Here is a 25,290-nt window from a genome sequence, read left to right as displayed (position 1 = left end):
ACATCTTATTTATTTATTATAAATTAAAAAAAAAAAAAAAAAAGGAAAGCTGAAACCAACAATCCAGTTTTATTTTCTGTTTCTGCTTTCCTCAGCTTGTTTCCTGTTATAAACCAACCTATTGCCAGGTGTGGCATGGCCTTGTAACCCCATTACTGTGGGAGGCTGAGGCAGGAGGATCACATTTTGAGGTCTGAGCCCAGCCTGGACAATTTAGCAAGACCCTGTCTCAAAAACAAAACTCCAAAACCCCCAAAATGCAAAAACCCAAAAAAGGGCGGGGGGTGTGAAGGCCCTGGTTTCACTGCCCAGTAACCACAAAAACCGACCTCTTAAGAGGCCGGCGGTATGATTCAGTGTATAGCCTGTGCTTAGCAGCATATGCAGGGCCCTGGGTCACGAGCCCACACAAAAACCAAGAAAAAAATTAACAGAATGAGATGTTGTTGGATTCTAGACTTAAAAATAGTCAACAGCCAGTGAAGATCCTTAAGTTCAATTTGCTGTTCTTTTATCCTCTTTCCAGTACTGGGGATTGAACCTTCACACTGTGCTCTGTCCCTACGCCTTTTTCACGTCTGACTTTGAGATAGGGTCTTGCTAACTAACTGAGCTGCCCAGGCTGAGCTCGACCTTGTGACTCTCCTGCCTTAGCCTCCCAGTGTGACAGAATTACAGGGATGCCCCACCATACCTGGCATAATCCCACTCTGTTCCTATACACCTATATTGACAATATCTTAGTGGTTCTGCTTCTCTGGAGAACCCTCACTCGGAACAGGTGGGTGAAGTTTTCTCAGCCCGCTCCCACCCCATCTTACCGTCACAGAACTCTAGAAAGGTGCAGCAGCTCATTCAGAGGTTCCTATTTCTACAGATTACATAAAAACACAATGAAAATTTAGTAGGTGCTAAAACTTGGTTTTGAATTTTTATTAAAAAAATATATTTGCAAACATATAAAATTTAGGATGAAAAATGCTCATTTTAAAACATGTAATAACTTAATATTTGCAAACATACACAGATGGTATAAAATCCATACCATTTAAAATGTTAATGATGCAGTATTGCGCTCAAGGAACAAAAAACCTTGCTGTCAGTCCACAGCTTCTTGCCCCTACATCGCAGGGAGCTGGGAATCTGGTGCAATGGAAGTCACGAGAGCCACATGGCCGAAGCAGTAACACAGCATAAAAAGACCATTAGAACACATATTTTAAAAACACGTTTCCTAAGGATTCACACAGATAAAAGGGAAACACATGTGGCGTCTTCCCCACTTCAAAGTGATCGATATTGCATCTTAGCATTTTAAAGAAAGATGTCAAATCCAAATCTGAGTGAAACATTGCACGTATCTCTCCTGCTGAAATCTGCTGATAAACAGGCTTCTTGAGGCCCTGGCTCACTCATGGAAATGTTCTCAAGCACTGCTTTTAAAAAGCCTACTGTAAATAGCTTTGCTCCGCTCAGATCTTAACGTTTTAGAAAATGAAAACACGGCACTATCGCTTCCAGAAGGTACTCTGAACACAGATGAAGAAAACCAAAGGTAGGCAGAGAAAGAAACGCACTCCACAGTGAATGCAGCAAGGACGCGGGACACGAGCCTGTGAGCTCACCGGTGCCTGGGCCACCTCATTCCTCCCCGAGTTACAGTGCGATGGCTTGCTTTGTTACTTAAGCAGTTAGGCACCTTCAGTTTCATGTTGCATTATCAGTAATACAATGGCAGTTATGGCCTCTACTATCAAAAGGAGAAAAATTCAAGCTACATTCTTTGGGGGAGGAGAGTAATAAAGCTGCAACGTTTAAAAATATTTACCTAACAGTGGATCTGGTGGGGTTTCTGCAAGAAAATACAGGCCAGAAATAGAACAAATGCTTGGAAATTCAAAATCTATCAGACACATTCTAACTTAGGCCTGCGCACCCTCCTGGAGAGAAGGGTCTGGGGGACTTGAATTCTGAACAAAACACCACTCTGTTCAAGGTAAGCTGTGGGCATTCCACATGCAGACTGTATGAAATGCTTCTGATACTGATGGTCACTTGAAAACTTAGGACCCAAAGTCAAGCAGGCCAACTTTTACACCTCACAAATCCCAGGAGAGATGTGCAAGAAAGAGGAATAAGGCCATCCGGGAGGTACACAGGTCTGTGTGGTTTTTGTGTCAATTCAGACATTGCTTTACAACATAAAGAGTAGCGCCACCCACTGGTGATACCTTACACACACCACACTTGGGTTGCTGCTAGAGCCTACACTTGGCTGCAGAGGTCAGGGGATGGGTGCATGAACAGGTGGACAGAGTGGTCTAAATGCAGGTCTCCTGGGGGTCTGCAAAACCTAGCAAGAAGCATCTCCATCCTGGTGTCCACTTCCGTTCTAAGTTTCCAGTGAAGACGTGGCAGCAATGTAAATGTGCAACCTAAGCTAGCGTGAGGTTCTGGACAGTAAGCCCGAACAAGGAATAAGGCAACTGAACTGTGACTGTCAGGCCAGGGTCATCCAACTGCAAGTGTCCAGGATTGGCCTGGCTCTCTGGGGACTCATTCTGGCCTGAACTTCCTGGTAATCATGACCACAAACTTCTGGCTTCTGAATTGTAAGTGAATACTTTGAATATATAAACTTGGGAGTTGAAACAGGTTTACCCTTTTCAAGTCTCCATGACTTGGGCACTTAAAAAGTTTACTTTCACACTAAGGAAGCCTTATCATAGATCTTCTTTTACTCTCATATTCATTCCTAGGATTAAAGGGTGAAAATTAATAGACTGATTATAGACCCTCTCTTTAGGGTATTCTCTTTTACTCTCTCATATTATTAAACATACTGAAAAGCATCATTTAAATTCAAGCATCTATGGTAACGAGAATCCCTTGATTCATGTTCACTAAAGCCTACTGCAACTACACTTGGGGCATGATCAAACCTTCTGGTAAATTCATTTTATGAGAAAGCCACATGGCTTTTTGGATACCATGTCCTGGTGTCAGCAACACTCCTTATCTTACCATGACTTTATCTTACTGTAACTTTTATCTTTCCCAGATGATGTGTGAGCAATTCATTTTTGGTTACTGAGTTTATACACTATCTTTGAAAACAAACTACTCCTAATAGAGTATGAAAACTTATAAGCTTCCTGAATTCTACACAATTCACACGTAACTAGGTAGACAGTAGAGAAGACACTAAACTGAGCAGAAACACTGTCTAGAAAGCCTGTTTAGATCAAAAGAAGCCAATCAAATGAAGTATTCTTTATGCTAAAACACTAAGACCAAACTAAAGTAAGTACGTAATTCACAATTTCCTACAATTTCAGCTAGAAAAAAACCCCTACAGATTTATGATTGAGTTACCATTAAAGCTTAAACAATTGTTCCCAAGGAACCATGACATCTGTCAGCATTATTCACAGCTAATCCTTATGCTAGCTGGTTGAGCCAAGTGGGTTTTTACCCCATCATTAAATAGTACTCAGGAAGGTAAGCAGTGCATCTTAACTGGTTAAATACTACAAAATGACCTGTATCATGGAAATGAAGACACTTTCATTTAAAGAACATCTTAAAATTACTATTGCTGAAATAAATCAAAATCTACATTAAAATATTACTGAACACCATTACATGTCATAAAAGAATAAATATAAATCATGGCAGATCAATAGCAGCATAACAAAGCATCTTTACACATTTTCACACTTTGGGCTGGAAAAGTACTCACAGCCTAGGAGTACACTGGTAAAGTTCTGAATCTCACACTTTCTTTTAAACTCTATATTCTACAACAAAGTAAGGGCAGTGTGAATAACAGTTCCCCTTTCTGCATAGCTTTTAAACTGTTCTCGGTACACTTGAGGAATGGAACCAGAATGGCTTTGTCAGATTGGTCCACTGGTCCTTCGTCAAAGTGTTAAGGGATACAATAAACAACAACTTCTAACTGTGTTTCGACAGAAAAGGAAAATAAGGCTGTGTTTCACACACAAATTTAACATTTCCCAAACCACTGGAAAGTTTAACTTAAAATGAGAATGTCTGGTAGGATCCAGGCATTCCCAGCCCCAGCCTGTTTCGAATTCCGTGTCACTACAGATCTCAGAAGGACGCTACCTCAACAGCAATGCTGCGCTGGTGCCTGCTGCACGGCCGGTGTGGGGACACTAAAAACAAAGCGCAGGGAAATTTCAGAATTTTACAGGCCCAAAAGGCAGCACACATATAAAATATACTTCACTTGAACAAATAATTCCTAATTTATGACAAACTTGATCCTTTAAAACCTGATGCTACTTTTAGAACTGCTCATCACTTGGCCATCAGCCTAATACTGATGTGTCCAGTGCGTGGGTGGGCAGGGGTGCAGGCTAGGCTCGATTTTGCTGCAAGGCTGGCGGCTCCTCTCCCTAAGTCCTTGAAAATAAAAGTGAGCTGAAAACCAGACTCCCTATTTCACGTACTTCCACACAGCTGATGAAAACACCCACAGAACACAATGGTCTTCTTGTTTTGTCAAAATAAAAGTCTGCTGGTGATGCTTCACAGTGAAACCTCCATTATCACCAAGAATGTCACTGGAAACATTCTTAAGGACTGAGTCTCTTCCTCATAGGCTGAACTGCAGAATTCTCAAAACTCCATGTTCTACTTAGAAAGAAGTTTCCAAGATGAAACCTCTTTGTTTTTGAGGTTGACTCTCTGCCTTCAGATTTATTCCACTCCAGTCATAGGTTGTGATTGTCTTTGTTCTTGGTCAGAACTTGCAGGTAAACTTCATGAAGTCTACTGAGGAAGCTGGAATCATTCTGGAAGAGATGGAGAAGGTAAGGACATCAACCTTACATTTACCTCATCAGAACTTACTTCTTTGATAACAGGAACAAACCGTATAAATGACTGGTAAACTAATTTACCAATTACCCAAATAATCTCATCACCCAGAGACAGTCATGATTGACACTGTGGAGTTTACGAGGTTATTATTCCATCAGAAGTGTTAACTTACGAAGAGAGAGAGACATTACTCACAGGTAGTGTTCTGAATCTGTAAAAACTTATAAAATTAGTTTTCTATTATTGAGGAATTAAAAACATCAAGACTGCAATGATATCCTACACACCTTTATTAGATGTATCAATGTATCCTGGAGCTGAGACTTGCTGAGAATAATGGAAGGCTTTCTCTGATCTTCTGGTGTTCCGATGGTGAGGGGAGAAGGGCAGCCTGCCTTTCTTTCAAGGTCTGTGGACCTCGGAACAGTCTGCTGGAAAACACTTGGAGACAGCAGGACCGAAGATACTGCTGTGGTTGTCGCAGTGACCAATGGAGCGCCTGCAACCTGTGTGTGGGGGGCAACAGTCATTCTGCATCCTGTGGAAGCGGGCAGCTGGCCCAGTGCAGGGGACATCTGGTAACAGGCACTAGCAGTATGAGGGTAAAGCACAGTGTACATTCTCTCCTCCCCCCTCCCCTCCCTCTCTCCCTCCCTCTGTATTGCTGGGGATTGAGCCCAGGCCCCTATGCATGCTAGGTAAGTACTCTACTAAGCTACACCTCTAGCTCCCAAACACTAACTCTTTTGAGTTCAGAAAAACATTCAGTAGCAACACTTGAACATTTTAAGCTGATCAGTGGCCCACATCTGTAATTCCACCACTTGGAGCGCTAAAGCAGATGGATCATTGGAGTTTGAGGCCAACCTGGGCTACACAGTGAGTTCAAGGCCAGTCTGAACTACACAGAGACTCTGTTTCAAAAACAAACAGGAGGGCTGGGGATTTAGCTCAGTGGTGCTGCCGTCTGCCTCGCAAGTCAAGGTCTTGAGTTCAATCCGTGGTACCAAAAACAAAACAAAACAAAAAAACAGGGCTTGGGATGTAGCTCAGTGGTACCATGCCTGCCTGGCATGCACAGGGCGCTGAGTTTGATCCACAGTACCAAAAACAGTCAGGAAAAAACAGTACTGAAACATCTGATCTGGTTATGACGCTCCTGTTAGCTAACAGATGAAGAGTCCCCTTATAGAAGAATGCCCTAGAGCAGTGATGGTGACCCTTTCAGAGCTTTCAATGGTAACACACAGCTGCCTGGAGCACGTGTGCCATAGGCTTGTCACTACTGCCCTAGAGTCATCAAGGGAAGCCAAATCCAACCACCGCTGAAGATGGTTATGCGAAGTAACAGTATGGCACACACAGTGAGAACAATCCTATGATAAAAGCAAAACTTTCTTGGGATGGAGCCAAGGAAATGACTGGACAAAGATATGATGAAACTTTCTGCAGTGATGAAACTATTACCTGTTTTGAATGGCCTATCCCTGTTTTTTCCTGGCATGAGGGACTGAACACGGAACCTTCAGACTAAGCTGCATCCTCAGTACTTTTTATTTTTGGAGAAGGGGTCTAGCTAAATTGCCCAGGCTGGGCTTAAACTTGGGATCCTCCTTCCTCAGCCCCTAACAATATCGGGATTAGAGTGCATACATCACATCCAGCTGGACTGCTGCTTTACCCAGGGGCTATTATATACATGTGCTAGAACTCATTAAAAATCTGATTTTATTGTATGTAAATTATAATAAAAAGAGACATTAAAAATTAAGTCCTGGGCTGGGACGTAGCTCAGTGGTAGAGCATTTGCCTTGCTTGTGCAAAGGTGGTCCTAAGTTCCAGTATGGCAAGACAAAAAACAGCTAGTTATACGCTAACAGCTACCTACCTCCTCTATTTAGACATGCTTTTGTGCTAATTACAGTTAGCAATCAAAGTACACTAAACCAGTATTGTGGGTATTTTAAATAATTCTCACATTTGATATACATTCTCCTCCCCTCTTTTCTGGGGGTGCTGGGGATGAACCAAGGGCTTGACACATGCTAAGCACACGCTCTATCTCTGCGTTACATGCATAGCCCCTCTCTTGCTCTTACATTACCTCCTCATTTACCAAGGGCAAAGAGCCTGCCAGAGTTTTATGGCTCAGGTTCTTGATATCTGAGCCATTTATCTTGTTTTTTGGTGTAAAACCAGGCTGAAAGTTCTTTGCTGATTACCACAGAACAGGACAAACCACCCAAAACCAGGCAGGTGTGATATGCTCAAACTAAAAAGGAGTATGACATAAAAAGAATTGAGGGCCGGGGATTTAGTGCAGTGGTTCCACTACCTGCCTTGCAAACACAATGTCCTGAGTTCAATCCCTGGAACCAAAACAAAATAAAGAATTGAAAAAAGAATGTTGATTTCAAGGTTGGTGAGTAATGGAGAGTAGGGGACAACATATGTAAAAATGAGGCCCAACCACGCGTGGTCATGCACACCTGTAATCCTAGCACTCGCGAGGCTGAGGCAGAAGAATCATCTTGAGTTCAAGGCAAGCCTGGACTAATAGCAAGACTCTGTTTCAAAAAATAAAATTAAAAAAAGGCCTGAAAGGATAAACAAGGAACAGAGTACTGTGGCCTGGTAGGCTTCATCATCATAGCAATGGGAAATGAAGGGTTGTGGCAGAATTGTGGCTCTGTCACATGGAGCCATACAGCTCTTCCAGCTCTTTCTCTATTTAGAGAAACCAGGTTAGATGGGTGTGTAATCCGGTAATCCTAGCACTTCAGGAGGCTGAGGCAAGAAGATCATAAGTCAATCCAGCCTTGGCAACTTAGTGGCTTAATAAGATTCTGTCTCAAAAATAAAAAAGGGCTAGAGATGTAGCTCAGCATGAAGGCCCTATGTTCAGTCCCCAGTACTGCAAACATACACACACACACACAAACTGGAAAAGAAAACCAGAAAAACCAGGTTGACACTCTGAGCAGTCACTGACTCTGCCATCTGTGTACCCCAGCCCACCTCTATCTAGTCAGGAAGACATCACAGAGGAAGGACGAGGCCCAGAGTCATAGCAATGAGCTCTACCTGGGTGAGCAGAGCGGCCCGTCTAAGACGGGAATCGGAGAGGAGCCTGGGCTTGAAAACTAAACTTTTTCACTAATGTGACATTAGCTAGCTGACTTCATATCCAATAGAATTTAGAATGTATTTTTCAGGAAAAGGGAGTTCTTACCGGGATGGCACTGGATAACACCTTAGGCTGGGCAAATACTTCAGGATCCTGGTTTTGCTGCATAGACTGAAATGTTTAATGGGAAAAGGTTAACAGATGTAGCACATTTCCATTAAGACTTCCTGATTACTGGTGAAAAATCTAGGTTAGTCATAAGGATCAGTTCAGCATTAACCAGTTCTAAGGGTGTGGAGGGAAAAGGCTGACAGGAAGGAAAGGGCATGGGCAGAGCTAAAGAGAAAGCTGAAACCTTAAGTTTCTTAAAAGAGCCAAGGTCAATCCAGGCCAAGTTTTGCTGCTGAGTACAGATGACAGATCTTGGTAGACTGATGCACTTTTTCTGTGTGCTGGGGATCAAATTCAGGGCCTCACACATGCTACAGAGCGTTCTTCCGCTGAACTTCATCTCTGACCCTAGCCTGAGGTCTCTTGGTAAAGTTAAACTTCAGTGGCACTAAACAGTCTTCACTGCAGGCACACTTCCACACACTCCATTCTGTCTGGGCTCGGTCTTATTAATGGATTAATTCATTAATAATCCACAACCAAATGAACCACTGGGATATGGTATAACTGTACCAGGTGGGGCCAAGTTGGAGCACGTACAGTAGGTCACTGTGGGCATGTGCTGGCCACAGTGCTGGTCTATCTCGTCTGACCCCTTCCTTGTTCCCTCTCTACTTCTTGAACACCATACTCTTCTACCATGAGGTCGTTTCACCACAGGTCCAGAAACAATGGAGCCAAATGACAACTGGACCAAATATTTGAAACTGCGAGTCAAACTTTCCTTCTTTAAACCGATTTTCTCAGCTACTTTGTCACAATGACAGAAAGCTAACCAGCACCAATTTCTCCTAGCCATGATGTACTTCATACCACTCTTCATACAACTTGGCTTTGACTCCTGTCAGCCAAGGTCAAGGTTTTGCCATTTTATCCCACCCACAGCTTCCTGCCATTACCTGAAGGGGAGCAAGCACCATGTTGCTCAGGGAGGCTGAGGCCACTGCTCTTGCTGCTGCTGTCTTTGAAGGAGGCTCTATGAAGCTCTCAGGTGTGGCGAGGTGGCCGGCTGCTGGAGGAAAGCTGGGTGCTATTGCACCTTTCCCAAGTGGCTGTGTCTGTATTTGGTCGTGCTGTGGAGTCAATCTGAGTTTTTGGAGAAGGTCAATGCTAGGGAGGGATGTACTAGCTGTGTTTGTCACGCTCAGGGGGGCTCTGAAGGGGCTCTGGCTGGCAATCAGACTGGTGTGGCTTAGCTCAGGGACTGGCTGGTTCAGGAGTGGAGACCTCCGTCTAGGCGTGGTTTTCACTGCCTGAATTATGTTGCTATTCCGAGGTAAAGCAGGGACAATTTGTGCAGTAGCAGCTTCGGCTGGCAGAGTGGGGCTGAGCACAGGGCTCAAGGGGATCGTGTAGCTGGGGGCATGCCTCTCACTAGACTGTGCGATTGAAGCTGGAGTGATGAGCACTGGCGGGGAGACTTCAGGCTGGACTGTGTGGTGAGTGGCTGAATGGACACTGAGGTTTTCCGGCTGAGTGGCTTCTCCAGAATGCTCAAAAGGAAATGGGAGGAACGAGCTGGGTTCTTTCTGGAAGGCATCTCCTGGCAGCTTCTCTACTTCGTCTGAATCCAGACCCATCACTGCTGGTTGTTCCTTTGGCAAAGAGGTTCCAAATAACTCTTCCACGGTCAGATGTTTGTGTCCAGATGGAGCAGACTGAAGAACAAATCAGACCACCCAATGAAAATCTCTGGAAACCAGTGCAACCAAACTCCTCCATCAACCAAGAGTCCTTTTTATTTTTTGAGTCAGTGACTTGCTAAATTGCCCAGGCTGACCCCAAACGTGTGGTCCCTTTACCTCAAGCTCCTAAGCAGCTGGGATTACAGGCATGATCGAGCACACCTGGCTCATGATTTATTTATTGTTATTGTTCCTGATAAAAAAGTTAGCACTGTATCTCAGGGACTGGGTCCCAAATACTTAACAAATTCAATACAGAAAAACAAATTTAATCACTTAATAACACAACTTAATAACACAACTTTCCTCCTCCCTACCCCCAAATAAGTAAAGTGGAAGAAGAAGCACACCCTGGTATCTGTATACCAGGCAGTGGTGCCACCGTGTAGGCAGGCAAACCCCAGAAAGGGCTCCAGCTGGAGAGGAAAGGGCAGCTGAGGCGAGACGGGGACACACCTGAGGTCTTTGTGGGACATCCGGAACGTGGAGTCACTAATGTGGAAATTGCTACAAGACAAAAATGGCCACACAGCACTGGGGATTTAGCTCAGTGGTGCCACTACCTATGTCACAAAAATGGCCATACCAGTTCCAAGAGCAAAGGCATCTCCTCAGGGTATTACAGGGACAAAGCATCAGCACCCTACCAAACACCAAGAGGCAGGCCTTGAGCAGCACGGCCACTGCCTGGCTCTGCTTCTTTGTAGCAGTGCAGGCTGGGCAGTCATTCATTTCTCAGTCCCAGCTCTTCTGTGAAGCAGGGAGGGCTGATAGGAGGTGGAATGCATGGAACCCAGCATATAGGAAGTGCTCATTTAACGTTAGCACCTGTGCTATCAACAGTAGAAAGTAAACTCTTCCAATGCAGGGGCCGTCTCTCATTTATTCCCTGATGCTTGGTCTCCCTCCTCCTGGGCACACCCACCTAGAAAACAGTATCATCACCCAGTACCACAGATCCAATAAATGCTCAATAGTTCTCTCTCCCCAGATTCTCCCAGGGGAGAGGGGTTAGCATGAGAGAGGAGATCTCTGGGTAAGGGGTCCCCAAGTCCAGGGAAAGAAGGCCAACAGCCAAGACTGATGATGCAGGGGTTTACATGTTAAGGCAGTGTCATTTTAAATTTTTTTCTCCAGGGTAAGGACAGTGTCATCTTTTACCTGAGAGGTAGGAGGGTGGGTCTGAACAAAATGCAGTTGCTGTGAAATAACTGTTGTGGAGGAAGAGGCAGAAGATTCCTTCAGTTGTAAAAACTATAGCTTCATCAGGTGGCAGTGACTGAGCGTGAAGCGAGGGCAAGAGCAGTGGCATCTGCATCTGCCACGTGTGATGAAGCTGCCCCGCTGTGCTGCGCTGCACTGTGCACCGCCTATGCTCTGCCCTCCCGGGAGGGGCGACAGGGGTGGCCAAGGAGCGCAGACCAGCAATGGGATGGCAGATGAATCGCCCAACATGCTGGTGTACAGAGAGAATTATTACACACTTGACAACAAGAGAAAGGAAAGAGAGAAAGGAATAGCAATGAAAATTAAGTTTGTTATTTCAAATCTTTGAAAACTAATTGGAAGCAAAAGACTGAGTGCTGATTGGAACACCCTGGACACAAAATCTAAACGATGCCGGGTATGGTGGCACACACCTGCACTCGCAGTGCTGAGGCAGGAGGATTTTAAGTTTAACCCAGGCTACACAGAGAGCAGCCTGGATTACATAGCGAGATCCTGTCTCAAAAAACCAAAAGATCTAAACATTATAAAAGAAACACTTTTTTGGGAGATAAAATAGCTAAAACTCTTGATGACATAAGTGTAGGCAATGTCTTTCTAACTGCAACTCCAAATGCAGGAGAAATAGTACCAAGAATTAATAAATCAGGTGCTCGCTTCGGCAGCACATATACTAACATTGGAACGATACAGAGAAGATTAGCATGGCCCCTGTGTATAGATTACACGTAAACTCGTAAACTCGTGAAGTGTTCCCTATTTTTGAGAACCAAGACCCGTCATGTAAAGGTACAAGATCCCAATAATGAATGTAACTGTACTGTATACCTAAAACGTACCAATAAACTCAATTAAAAAAAAGAATTAATAAATCAGTATCAGATTGAAGAATTTCTGCACAGAAAAGGAAACAACCAACAGATGAAGAGATAACCTACAGATGGGGAAAAAACATTTGCCAGCTCTTCTATGGTAGAGGACTAATATCTAGAATATATAAAAAAATTAAAAAAATCAGACACCCCTGCAAAATGAAAAACCCAGTCTCAAAATATGGGCAGCTGAGCTGGGTGTAGTGGCGCACGCCTATAATCCCAGCACTCCTGCTGAGGCAGGAGGATCGCTGTGAGTTTGAGATCAGCCTGGGCTGCATAGTGGGTTCCAGGTCAGTCTCAGCTACATAGTGAGACCCTGCCTAAAAAAAAAAAAAAAAAAAAAAAAAAAAAAAAAAAAAAGGGCAGCTAAAAGGAATAGATACTTCTCAGAAGTACAGAAGTACAAATGGCCAGTAAATATATGTAAAAGTCTTCAATGTTGCTGGCTTTTAGAGAAACGCAAATTAAAACAGCACGAAATTCTACTTACAAGCTGGGTGTGGTGGCGCACGCCTGTAATCCCAGCACTCGGGAGGCTGAGGCAGGAGGACTGCTGTGAGTTTGAGACCAGCCTAGGCTACATAGTGAGTTTCAGGTCAGTCTCAACTACATAGTGAGACCCTGTCTCAAAAAAAACAAAACAAAACAAAACAAAACAAAACACCAAAAACCAAAAAACCGATTCTACTTACTTCAGAAAATATAGCTATTCTAAAGAAGCCAAATAATAACAAATGTAGCAAGGCTGTAGAGAAAAAGGAAACTTTTGATATTGTTGGTAGGAATATAATCTATTAAAACTACCACGGAAATCAGTATGGAGACACTTTAGATTGAGGCTAGAAATTCCATTAGACCCAGCTACTCCACTTTTCTTTTCCCCAAAGAATTAGACATCACATTACAGTGATGTGTGCAAACCCATCTTTATAGCAGCATAATTGGTAATAGCTAGGTCTTGAAAGTGGACTGTAGTTCCATCAACAAATGAATGGTTAAAGAAAATGTGGTACTTATGCATAATTGAGTACTACCCTGCTATGAATAAAGATAAAATTGAATTCTCTGCAGGAAAATGGATGCACTTTGAGACCATAATGTTAAGTGAAATAAATCAGACATACAAGCCTAAATATCACATGGCTTCTCTTATGCAAGAAACCCAAAATATAAATGAAGATAAAAGATAGATAACAGGGCAAGCACAAGGTCCTGAGTTCAATCCCCGGGAAGAAGAAGAAGAAGGAGGAGGAGGAAAAGGAGGGGTAGGGGTAGGACGAGGACAAGGACAAGAAGAAGAAAAAAAGAAAAAAGAAGGAGAAGAAGAAAAAAAAGATAGAAATACGAAAAATAGGGCTGGGGATTTAGCTCAGTGGTTCCAGCGCTTGCCTTATAAGCACAAGGACCCGAGTTTGATTCTCAGTACCTTAAAAAAAAAAAAAAAAAAAAAAAAAAAAAAAAAAAAAAAAAAAAAAAAAAAAAAAAAAAAAAAAAAAAAAAAAAAAAGAAAAGAAAAGAAAAGAAAAATAGATCCTTTGCAAATGAAATGGGAGAGACCAAGAAATGGAGGGAGCTTGTCAGCATGAAGAATAAGATAAAATCTACCTTGTTGTTATACTGCTATGCTCACCAATCAATAATGAGTTTTGTCCTCTTAAAATCCATGTATACCATGAACTCAGAACACGAACCTGTCTTGAAATAGGGTCTTTGCAGGTGCCATTAGTGCGGATCTTGAGATACAATCATACTGGATTTAGGATGAGCCCCAAACCCAATGACTACCATCCTCATAAAAAGAGGAGAGGACTCTCATGAGGAAAATACTGTGTAAAAATACAGACGAAGATGGGAATGCTGCTACCCAAAGCTAAGGAATGCTGGAGCCCCCAGGAGCTGGAACAGACAAGGCAGGGTCTTCCTTAAGACTCTGGAAGAGTGGCCCTGCTGATGCTTTAATTTCTGAATTCTGACTTTTTTTTTTGTTTGGTATTGAGGATGGAAATAGGAATCTTGCACTGCGAGGCAGGTGGCAGAACCACTGAGCTAAATCCCCAGCCCAATTTCTGACTTCTGGACGCTGGGGAACTGGAAAATAATTTTTTGTGGTTGTTTTAAACCACAGGATTTGTGGTAAATTGTTGTAACAGCCATATTTTTCCTTGACTTTCCCCCAACTCTCCTCTAGAAAGATGTCACTCAGCCATGCATTGGAGTCTCCTCTGGAGGGCCTGTAAAAAGATGTATTTCTGGGTCCTAAACCCGGTTCTATACTCAGCAAATTGGAGATTTTGAGCTGGGACCTAGACTAGCTCAGTCGATTTGCATCTCTTTTCTTTTCTTTTTTTGGCACTGGGGATCGACCTTGGGCTCTTGAGCTTGCAAGGCAAGTGAAACCACTGAGCTAAATCCCCGGCGCTAGATTTGCATTTCTACCAATTTCTCAGCAGATGATTCGGATGATTTTGAACTGGGAAAGAAACTTTGAGCACTGCCATTCTCTGGTGTAAGCCTTTGAGGAGTGGGACCAAGTCTGTCTTTATAAACACTGTGTCTTTGGCCTGTAGCATGGAGTCTGACCCATGGTATGCAATCATTAAATACGTGTGGAGGGAAATTATTAAAGTGGTAGTTTAAAAAACTCTAAAAAACCACCCAAAACTATAGCTTCATGTCAAACCATTTTATCTCAGAATATAATAAAGAGAACTCTGTTAATAGTATGTCTTGGCAAGTTAATGTGACAAGAGGCTTTTGTTTAAGTGAAGAGACTCTCAAGTGGCAAGTTCAGGACTTACCGATAATACTACATAGTGAGACAGACTATCTGTCATAACACTTTCTAGCCCTTCAAAGGATTTTTCATATCACAGCCTCATCTAAGATATAAAGCAGTACCAACATATAATTATAAACTGTGACTGTAAAAAAAAAAAAAAAAACTTGAGGATTTTATACTGTTTAATTTCCTCATACTTTCATGTCTGAAAAAATTGTAGCGCTTAGAGTCTACATCAAACTTAGCAATTCTTAGCTGTGAAAAGAGAAAGGGAAAGCTCTGTATTTTTTCTGTTTAGTTACTAATCTGCAAAATGGGCACAAATTGTGGCAAATATTTCATATAGCTACTGAGAAAATTAAATTTTCAATATAATGTCTAATGCCCAACAGGCATCCAATAAATTGAAATCAGCCTATCACTATCACAAATATTATACAGTCTTCTAAAAAAATTTTGGCACTGGGGCTCGAACACTGAGGCTCTCCCTCCTTACTTTCATTTTGAGGATCTTGCTAAGTCACTACATTGCCCACCCTGAGCTTCAGCCAGGGAACCTCCTACTCCAGCTTCCCAAAGTGCTGGGATTACAGGTGTGTGCCGCCATGCCTAGCTACCACACAGTCTTAACAGCAATCAAGATAAATCTGTGTTTAGACACACCGCAAGTCTGAGGCCAGCCTGGACTACATACCAAGTCCCTGTCTCAAACAAAATAAAACAAAACAACTCAAATCTCCTACCAAAATACAAAATTCATCAAACCCTTCTGAAATAGCATATCCCCAATAGAAAATAACAACACAATCACCTGATATGAAATCAAGCCTCTGCTATTATAGATCATCTTGTTATTCCCTGATGCAAGGAATCATAAGGACACAGCTATGTAAAATTCCTTGTGGTACCATTTCGAACTCAGTCAATCTAAGTCAAAAGAGACAATGAGTTCCCCCTCGGGAAAGACTTTTTTGTTGAGGCCACACACCTTGTAGCCAAGTGCACAGGTTCCACTTCCTATGCACCACTTCTGGTCCCTCGTGTCATACATGTCTACCGATACCACAGACACAATCTATACGCCTCCCTCCCTATTGAAGGAAAAATTCGGCACAGCCTGGTGTGGTGGTGTGTGCCTTGAGTCCTAGATACTTGGTAAGCTTAAGTGGGGATCACTTGGGTCTAGGAGTTTGAGGCCACCCCAGGCAATATGGCAGAAGCTCATCTACAAAAAGAGAGAGAGAGAAAAGAAAGGGAAAAGAACAACAGGTAGAAGACACATAAGATTTGCTATTTTAAGTGGCATTCAGTATTCAGTGCACTCAGTGTTGTATAACAACTACCATACTATATATTTCTAGAACTTTCCTACCATCTCAACAAAAACTCTACACCTGTTAAATAATAACTCCTCTCTCCTTCCCTGTCTCCTCAGCCTCCTGTATCTCTGTTCTACTTTCTGTTTCTGTGAATTTGCATCTTCTAGGGACCACATAAAAGTGAATCATACATTATTTTTGTGACTGGCTTATTTCATTTAACATGTTTGCAAGGTGCAACCACTTTATAGTATGTAACAGAATTTTTTGTGGCTGAATAATAACCTACTGTACATATGAATCACATGCTATTTATCTACTTATCTGTTCACAGATACTTGAGTTGTTTCTACATTTTGGCTATCATAAATAATGTTGCTATGAACACTGGTATAGAAGTATGTTTGAGTCCTTGTTTTCAGTTCTTCTGTGCATATAAGGACAGTAACTGCTAGATTTTATGGTTCATTCTATGCTCCCTGCTCCCTGTGCTGGGAACCAAACCCAGGGCCTTGCACACACTAGGCAGGTGGCTCTGCCACTGAGCTATACCCCAGCTCTTATGTTTAACTTTTAAGGCATCACCAAACTTTTTCACAGAGGCTGCACTATGTCATATTGTCATCAGCAATCCAGCAGGATTCCAATTTCTTCATCTCTCTGCCAACACTTACAATTTTCTTTTCTACTGGCATCAGCCATCCTAATAGATATGCAGCATATCTCACTGTGGTTTGGATTTGCTCATCTCTAATGATTAATGATGCTCTGCATCTTTTCATGTGCTCATTGGCCATTTGTATAACTAATGGAAAAATGTTTGCTTGTTTCCTCTGGTGCTAAGCAAACACCCTACTACTGAGATACACCCACAGCCCTTATTCAAACTTTTTGACTGTTTTTGAATAGGGTTATTTTTTTTTGGTACTGGGGATAGAAATTGCGACCTTGTGCTTGCAAAGCAGGCAGCGGAACCACTGAGCTAAATCCCCAGTCCTAGGGTTCCTTTTTATATACATTTATGTTTAGGACAAAATGGACCAAGATTGCTTGACAGAAGTGCTCACAACCAGGAGTGGTAGTACAGGCCTGTAATCCTAGCACCCTGGGAGGCTGAGGCAAGAAGATTTAAAGTTTAAGCCCAGCCTGAGCAACTTAGTGAGACTGACTCAAGATGAAAAATAAAAACGTACTGGGGATACAGCTCAGTGGGAAGGTCTTGGGTTCAATCTCCAGTACTGGGGGGGAATAAAAAGGGCTAGAAACAATGCTGGTTCTTATTCATTTATGCAAATTATACAGTACCTTAACCATCACATTCTGTTTAAATACAAACTAAAACACTTTGAACTATATGGCACACTCAGATTATTTTGTAGAAATGTCAATAATAACGTAAGCAAAGGCACAGTCAAACAACATGGCATGGAAAAACTTCATGGTATAACACACCTAAGGCTTGACCACAAGAAGCTAAACATAAACTAGGGAAATATTCTGAGGGAATTACATTAAGTGAACTAGGAAACAAATGGAATTTAATACTATTAAGGTTTGACAGCATAATTTGTTCCACAGCACTAGATGGCAGTATTTAAACGAGTATACTGTGTGTAAGTGCTGATTATGGATTTGGGCTAATTTTAAAACCCATGAGTTCTGACAATACCACGATATCAATATTTTACGAGAAGTTTCTGCCAAGGCCTAAAAAAATGGAATTTTAGAAGTCTATCAGACCTGAAGGAATGACAAGATCAGCACTACCTGCATTTGAGGGCACACTCCCCTGAATATCCACTTGGATTTCTTAGGTCTACAGATCTACCACTGGTGCTGTTGAAAAGGTCAGAGCATCAATGGTTTGCTACACTAACCTTCTAACTTCCAAAGGGCAGTGCTTCATGATTCTTTTTTTTTTTTTTTTTTTTTGTGCTTCATGATTTTTTTTTTTTTTTTTTTTTTGAGACGGGGTCTCCCATGCAGTTCGGGCTGGCCTTGAATTCAGTTAGCCCAGGATGGCCTTGAACTTGCTGTGATCCTCCTGCTTCAGCCTCCCAAGTGCTGGGATTACATGTGTGTCCCACCACACCTGGACCTACCTGCTTTTTTTTTGTTTGGGGAATTGAAATCAGGACCTTGTACTTGCCAGGCAGGCGTGGCTCCAGTGAGCTAAATCCCTGGCCCATATGATTCTTAAAGTATTATTTTCTGGTCCTGGGGTTTCACAATACATACTGTAACTCTGAATTAGGAAGTATAAGAATCCCTAACCCCAAGATTCACAAAGGAAAGGGGAAGTGACAGGCCTAGTGAATATTCCTGACTGATAAAGTAGCATGAGTCTGCAAAGCTGGTTTTCTCTCTCTCTTTTCCTTTTCTTGTGCTACTGGGGATCAAAGTGTTTCTTTAAAGTTTATTTAAAATACGAAATTTGTAATAAAACTGTATTTAAAGTGTACTTCACCTTCAGGCCCCTAAATCCAAACAAATATCATGGGAATGTAGTATATATGGTTTAAATTATCATCTAAATACCTAAAAATTATTATGGATAATGTTGTAGTTTCTTTTCTTTTTTCCTTCCTTCCCTTCTCACCCTCCTCCTTTCTTTTATTTTGGTGGTACTGGGGATTAAACCCAGGGCATCCACATTGAGATACATCCCCAGCCCTTTTCTCATTTTTAATTTTGAGACAGGATTGCACTAAATTGCTCAGGCTGGGCTTGAACTTGTGATCCTTCTGTCCTAGCATCCCAGAGTGCTGGGATTACAGGCATGTGCCATCATGCCCGGCTGGCTGTTTCTTATTAAACTAAAACACACAATTATTGTGGGCATGTATTCCTAGAGAAATGAAAATTTAGATTCCATAAAAACCTGTAGAACAGTGGGGAAGGGAAATTGGATTCATCAGTGCATGTATGTATGTATTGAGATAGCACACCGAATCGGCTAATATGTATAACTAATACATGTTAACAAAAATCTACACACAAATATTTGTGGAAGCTTTACTTATAATAGCCACAAAACTGGAAACAACCCAAATGGCTTTTAATAACTGAATCGTCAAAATGCTGCTTCAACAGCTGGATGTGGTGGCACATGCCTATAATCTTAGCACTAGGGAGGCTGAGGCAGGAGGAATGCTGTATGTTTGAGACCAGCCTGGGCTACATAGTGAGTTCCAGAGCAGTCTGAACTTCATAGTGAGACCCTGTCTCCAAAACAAAAAAAAAAAAAAAAAAAAAAAAAAAAAAAAGAAAGAAAGAAAAAAAATCAACAAATTGTGGTTTTCTAATCTGAAAATCCAAAACCTGAAATGCTCCAAAGTCTAAATGCTTTCGAGCAATGACAATAAGTCCATATATGATGTCAAGTGACAGGTCACAATCACAACACAGGCATGTGAAAAATATTGTATTGGGACCAGGGATTTAGCTCAGTGGTACCACGCCTGCCTCACAAGCATGTGGTCCTGAATTTGAATCCTGGTACAAAAAAAACCCCAAAAAACAAACAAAAAAACTATATTCAGTCTATGTGCATAAGATATATATAAAAAATTAATTTTTGCTTTAGATTTGAATCCCACCCCCAAGATACCTCATTCTTTATACGCAAATACAGTGGACCTTCAAGTTGTGACTGGCCTTACATATAAACAATTTGGGTTATGACTGGAATTTTAGTTTTACCTTATGACTGAAGTCTTGAGTTGGGACCTAAATGCAGGCTACTTGTGCTTCCAAATAGTCTCAGATACAGATCTAACCCTTAAAGAGTTCTGGAAGGAACATTACAACATTGTTTCCTGTGTGGGGTTAACTAAGAAATCCTGGGCCACTGTCTCTCTAAGGACATGGTGAGATCTGCTTGTATAGGAGAGAGACTTTCAACTGACCAACCGGAGTTATGATCAGCTCTTGCAAAGGAACTGAATTCATAAATCAAGGGTCCACTGTATTCCAAACACTGAAAAAAAAAAAAAATCCAAAATCTGAAACACTTCTGGTCCCAAGCATTTCAGTTAAGAGGGTCCTCAATCTCTACTTCCATATCATCTAATACTTCTTAGCAATTACAAGGAACAAATACTGCGAGACACACAAAACAGTAATTTCCAAGAATACTGAGTGAAAAAAGATAATCTCAAAATGGTTTTCTATTTTGTATTCTCATTTATATAACAATCTTGAAATGATAACATAGAAACCTAACAAGGAAAATGGATTAGTGGATGTCAGGGCTTAAAGATGGTGCTGGGGGAAGAAGACAGAGAGGGCAAGACAGGGAAGTCAGTATGATTACAAAAAGGCAACCACGGTACTCGACCGTAGTTGTGAATATACAGAGCTATACATGAGACAGAAGAGCACAGAATGAAACACACACACACATACACACACACACGGAGGGAAAGTGAAGACGGTGTGGATTGTGTCAATACTCTGAATGTGATATTGTACTATATTTTGATATGTTATCAATGGAAAAATAGGGAATAAGGGTACATGGGATCTTTCTGTATTATTTCTTGTAACAATATAGAAAGTTGAATTAAAAAGCTTTGGGTTTTACTTGATATCTGCTGCTTTTCAGACCATCAATTACAAAGAAAACTATTTCAACAAATACTTACAATGCTAGATGTTAAAAGACACAGCACTGAACAAGGAGATAAAACTGCCTATCCATGCAGCTTTTATTCCGGTGAGCAAAAGATAGTGAATAAAGAAGGAAAACAAACATGTTAGCTGATGAGTTTGAAGGAGGAAATAGAGAAAGCAGGAGGATGAGGGCTAGGGAGAGTTGTTTTAAATAGGGTAGCTGGAGAGGACCTCAACTAAATAGGGGATGTTTGAGACCAGAAGAGGGAAAGTGGCAAGACATACCCGGGAGGAAAGTACTGCAGGCTAAGGGAATGGGAGCTAGGGCCTGTCCTAATGCGGGAGTGTCTGGTACAGTGAGGAAGTGAGAGAGAAAAGGAATCTGAGGCCGAGTGAGCAAGGCAAAGCAGTAGAAGATGAAGTCACAGGCACAGGATTTAGATCAGGTGGGGCCTTGGAGGCCACTATCATGACTGTGGCTTTTAATTGAGCATGACAGGATTCCACTGGAGGTCTTCCTCTTGGTGGTACTGTGGACTGAAGCTAGGAATGCTCTACTGCTGAGCTACAGCCCACCCCTTTTTACTTGGACAGGGTGGCCCGGGCTAGCCTCCAACTCTTGATCCTCTTGAGCCTTCCAGTCTCTGTTGTAGCTGGGATTACAGATGCACATCCTATGCCCAGCTCACTGGAAGGTTTTAAGCAGAGGAAAGAAACTTATGTTTTTATGAAGATTACCTTGGCCCCTGGGCTAAGAATAAGGATGGTAGCTGGGCGTGGTGGCGCATGCCTGTAATCCCAGCACTTGGGAGGCTGAGGCAGGAGGACTGCTGTGAGTTGGAGACCAGCCTGGGCTACATAGTAAGTTCCAGGTCAGTCTCAACTACACAGTGAGACCCTGTCTCAAAAAACCAAAAAACCAAAACAACAACAACAACAACAACAAGAAAAAAACAAGAATCAGGATGGTAGCAGCAAGGACAAAAGCTGGGATACCAGAGGGAGGCTACTGCAAAATCTAGATGAAAAAATTATGTATGTATACCAGGGAAATGACTTGAGTGGACGTCATTATGTTGCTATAATAAGACCTTGACAGATTAGTCAAACCTGTCCTGCAATTAAAACCCTTATAAAATGTTACTCTTTGTTTTGTTACTCTGGACAAAGCCAGGGCTTTAACTATACAAACCTTATCTTGTGACCCAGAGAATGTGTCTTCTAGAGTTTCAGTGCTTCCCAGATTGAAGAGCTGAGTGCTTGGCTGTAACCCAGGGCTGGATATATTTGAGTCCCCCATCTGCGCCTTTAAAAAGTAAAAAAAAAAAAAAAAAAAAAAAAAAAAAAAAAGGAGATAGTATATTACATACAAAAAAATTGCTATTACTTGGTTCATAACACAGAGTTTGAGGTTATTAAAAACGTTATGATAAAAAACAAGCAAAAAATCTCACAAAAAGTTTGCACTGAACTCCCATGTAAATAACTTACATAATAAAATTATTATAAAGCTGAGCACCTAATTTTAGACAAAGGGTTAACCATAATTGTTTTTTAGCCTTTGAAAGAAAAACGGTAGCTTTCCAATCCAGTGTCTGGTAAGTACTGTCTATGTCAAAACACATGACTAGAGCCAGGCCTGGGCCTGGTGGCACATACCTATAATCCCAGTACTTGGGAGGCTGATGCAGGAGGACTGCCATCAGTTTGAGGCCAGCCTGAACCATATAATGAGACCCTGTCTTAAAAACAAAAACAAAAAAAAAACCCAACAAACAAAAGCCCAGATGACTGGGAGAAAAGAAGAAATAAAAAGGAAGGCAAAAAAAGCAGCTCTAAACTTCAGAGACAGATTGATTTTCTTTTTTTTGGTACCGGGGATCGAACTCAGGACCTTGTGCTTGCAAGGCAGGCATGGTACCACTAAGCTAAACCCCTGGCCCCAGACTGATTTTCTTGATAACATACTAAAGATACACATAAAAAGATTTATGTTTGGCATAGGAATACGCCCTCAAATGTTAAATGAATGGAGGGGTTGGGGATTTAGCTCAGTGATTCTGGCACATGCCTCACAAGTGCAAGGACCAGAGTTCAATCCCCGGTACCCCCCACCCCTCAAAAAGTTAAATAAATGGGTAGTATGCATTTCTTCTATTCAAATTACTTAATCCTCACAATCAAAACACCATTTACTCAGTGTTACCCATTTCAGTAAGGGTGAAACAGTCTGAAAGTCTACGGATTATCTTAATCTTGTGACATCCCTATTTTTTACCAGCATCACACCAATCAGTACCAAATACATCACAGTGAATGTTTAGAATTGAATTACAGTGGTACCTCAGTTCACAAACTTAATTCTTTCTGCGATTCTGGTCATAAACCAAATTGGACAAGAACTGAATCAAGTTCGATGGTTAGGTTTAATGTTGACTTTACGGGGAAATTTGATTTGGTTCTAATCCAATTCAGTTTGTGATCAGAATTGTGGAAGGAATTACATTCATGAACTGAGGTATTACTGTATATTAGAGTAAACATGAACTCAAAATATTGTTCATAACAAGTTCTTGTTTTTCACAAGCTTAAAAATTTTTTGGTGGTGTTGGGAATTGAACATAGGGCCCTGTGGATGACAGGCAAGAACTCTAGCACAGATCTATAATCCTGGCCCACATGACCAGTTCTTAAAAGGTATAATGCTCAGAAGTATTAAGAGTTGGGAGTTCCACTACAAAAGTTCAAACTTGTCGTTTTCAGAGGGAGCCTGGATGATTTGAAGACCTGAAGTCATCTGGCAGTTACTGCTGGGCTGAGCTCCAGCCGATCCAGAAAACAGGCTCTCAGCTTGCTTGCTCGGTTGCGTTTGGCCTGATTTACTCACTACGCGGTGTTTGAGGGATTTGAGTTTACAATATTTAGCTATGAGATGGGCTTACATTAGGATCTACTTTAAGAATTTTATCTACTTTTGATTCTTGTGTAGGGCCTCTTCTGAGGTTTTATGTATTTTAATGATGACATTCAGTGTTTGTAACATTTAGAAGCACAACCTCAGACAATCTTGCTGGAGGGCAATTTTACAATATTTGGTAAAAACTGAAAAAATGTCAGAATCTTTGATCTAACAATTTCATTTCAAGCAATTTATCTTAGGAAAAAATTAATGGGGTATACAAAGAGCTACCACCAAGGCTGCACCACCAAGTTCTTAACACAAGGAATCAGAGAAATCTAGGGTATTGTTCATAGAAAGCACAGAATGAAAAATATACAGCTATTAATACCACAGTTCTTGAAAAAAAAAACACAAAACTTCATACTACCAAAAGAAATCTCATGGGGAATCTGAGGTGAACTGCCAACAAAAAAGCAGTTCTTTGGGGAAAAAGTTACAAAGAATATTTAATAAAAACAATGTATGCAAACATAGCACACACTTAGATAATTTCTGGAAGGCTATGTAACAAAGTATTAGCAGTGATTATTTGTAGGGTTTTTTTTTCCCTCCCTCCCTCCCTTCTTTCTTTCCTTTCCCCTGCCTTTTGTTTGAGTCAGGGTCTTGCTATAAAGTCTAGGCTGGCTTTGAATTCACTACATAAACTCAATCTAGCCATGAGCTTGCTATTCTCCCAAATTACTCACCACACTCAGCTTGTTTACTGTGATTTTTTTTTTTTTTGGTGCTGCAGATCAAACTTGGGTCTTTGCATTTGCAAGGCAGACGGTGGAACCACTGAGCTAAATCCTCAGCCCCTTTACTGTGATTTTTAAGCATAAAACTTTCTATAGTAACACGTACTGCATATATAATAAGAAAAAAATAACAGTGGTCTCATTGTTTTAAGCACAAAATACACTTGGCCTTAAAACAATTCTTTTTTGTAATTAAACTAAAACAAAACGGGCTGGGGATTTAGCTCAGTGGTTCCACTGCTTGCCTCGAAAGCAGAAGGACACGAGTTCGATCACTGGTACCACACAAACACACACACACACACAAATCCACACCAAAAAAATCCTAAAAACAAAAAACCTCCACTAAAATGCAGGATTACTGTATGTGTAGAAACAACTGGAAATAGGCCAACTTGGTGGCAGCATATGCCTATAAGCCTAGCACTATGGGAGGCTGCGCGGGAGGATGGCAAACTCAAGCCCAGCCCAGCAACATAGTGATTTGGTGAGACCCCGCCTCAAAATAGTTTAATTTTCAAACAGTGTTTATTCTAAATGTCCTACGTAGGAATCTTGACTTAAACTCATTATACTGTATACATCAAATGGGAGATTTGTTTGTTTGTTTTGTTTTTTGGTACTGGGGATTGAACTAGGGACCTTCCACTTACAAGGTAGGTGACAACACCACTGAGCTAAATCCATACTGTATTAACAAAAATAAGAGGGCTGGGGATTTAGCTCAGTGGTTCCACTGTCTGCCTCACAAACACAAGGACCTGAGTTCAATCCCCAGTACAAAAAAAACCCAAAAAACAATAACAAAAAAAAAAGAAAGCAGGGCCAGGGATTTAGCTCAGTGGTGCTGCCACCTGCCTCACAAGCTTGACCAGGTCCTGAGTTTAATCTCCAGTACAAAACAAACAAACAAACAAACAAACAAAACCCCTACACTTTATAG

The 25,290-nt window shown here is 41.5% G+C and overlaps 1 protein-coding gene and 1 pseudogene across 1 annotated transcript in view; one reads left to right on the top strand and one right to left on the bottom strand.

Annotated features, from left to right (window-relative positions):
- Positions 1 to 967: 967 nt before the first annotated feature.
- The window catches only part of Dcp1a (decapping mRNA 1A), a 60,544-nt gene continuing 36,221 nt past the window's right edge, over positions 968 to 25,290 (bottom strand). The window contains exons 6-10 of the mRNA XM_010643047.3: positions 21,841 to 21,954; positions 9,049 to 9,807; positions 8,084 to 8,149; positions 5,139 to 5,357; positions 968 to 4,823 (exon numbers count right to left, since the gene is read on the bottom strand). Coding sequence (XP_010641349.1) covers positions 4,743 to 4,823; positions 5,139 to 5,357; positions 8,084 to 8,149; positions 9,049 to 9,807; positions 21,841 to 21,954 — 1,239 coding nt within the window. The 3' untranslated portion in view covers positions 968 to 4,742. The remainder of the gene's footprint in view (positions 4,824 to 5,138; positions 5,358 to 8,083; positions 8,150 to 9,048; positions 9,808 to 21,840; positions 21,955 to 25,290) is intronic.
- Positions 11,711 to 11,825, top strand: LOC117283663 (annotated as a pseudogene).

This window comes from Fukomys damarensis, unplaced genomic scaffold, assembly GCF_012274545.1.
Source record: "Fukomys damarensis isolate Sample0158 unplaced genomic scaffold, DMR_v1.0_HiC HiC_scaffold_28, whole genome shotgun sequence".
Lineage (NCBI taxonomy): Eukaryota > Metazoa > Chordata > Mammalia > Rodentia > Bathyergidae > Fukomys > Fukomys damarensis.
Note: the sequence above shows the minus strand (reverse complement) of the source record. Positions and strands in the feature narration are given on the sequence as shown.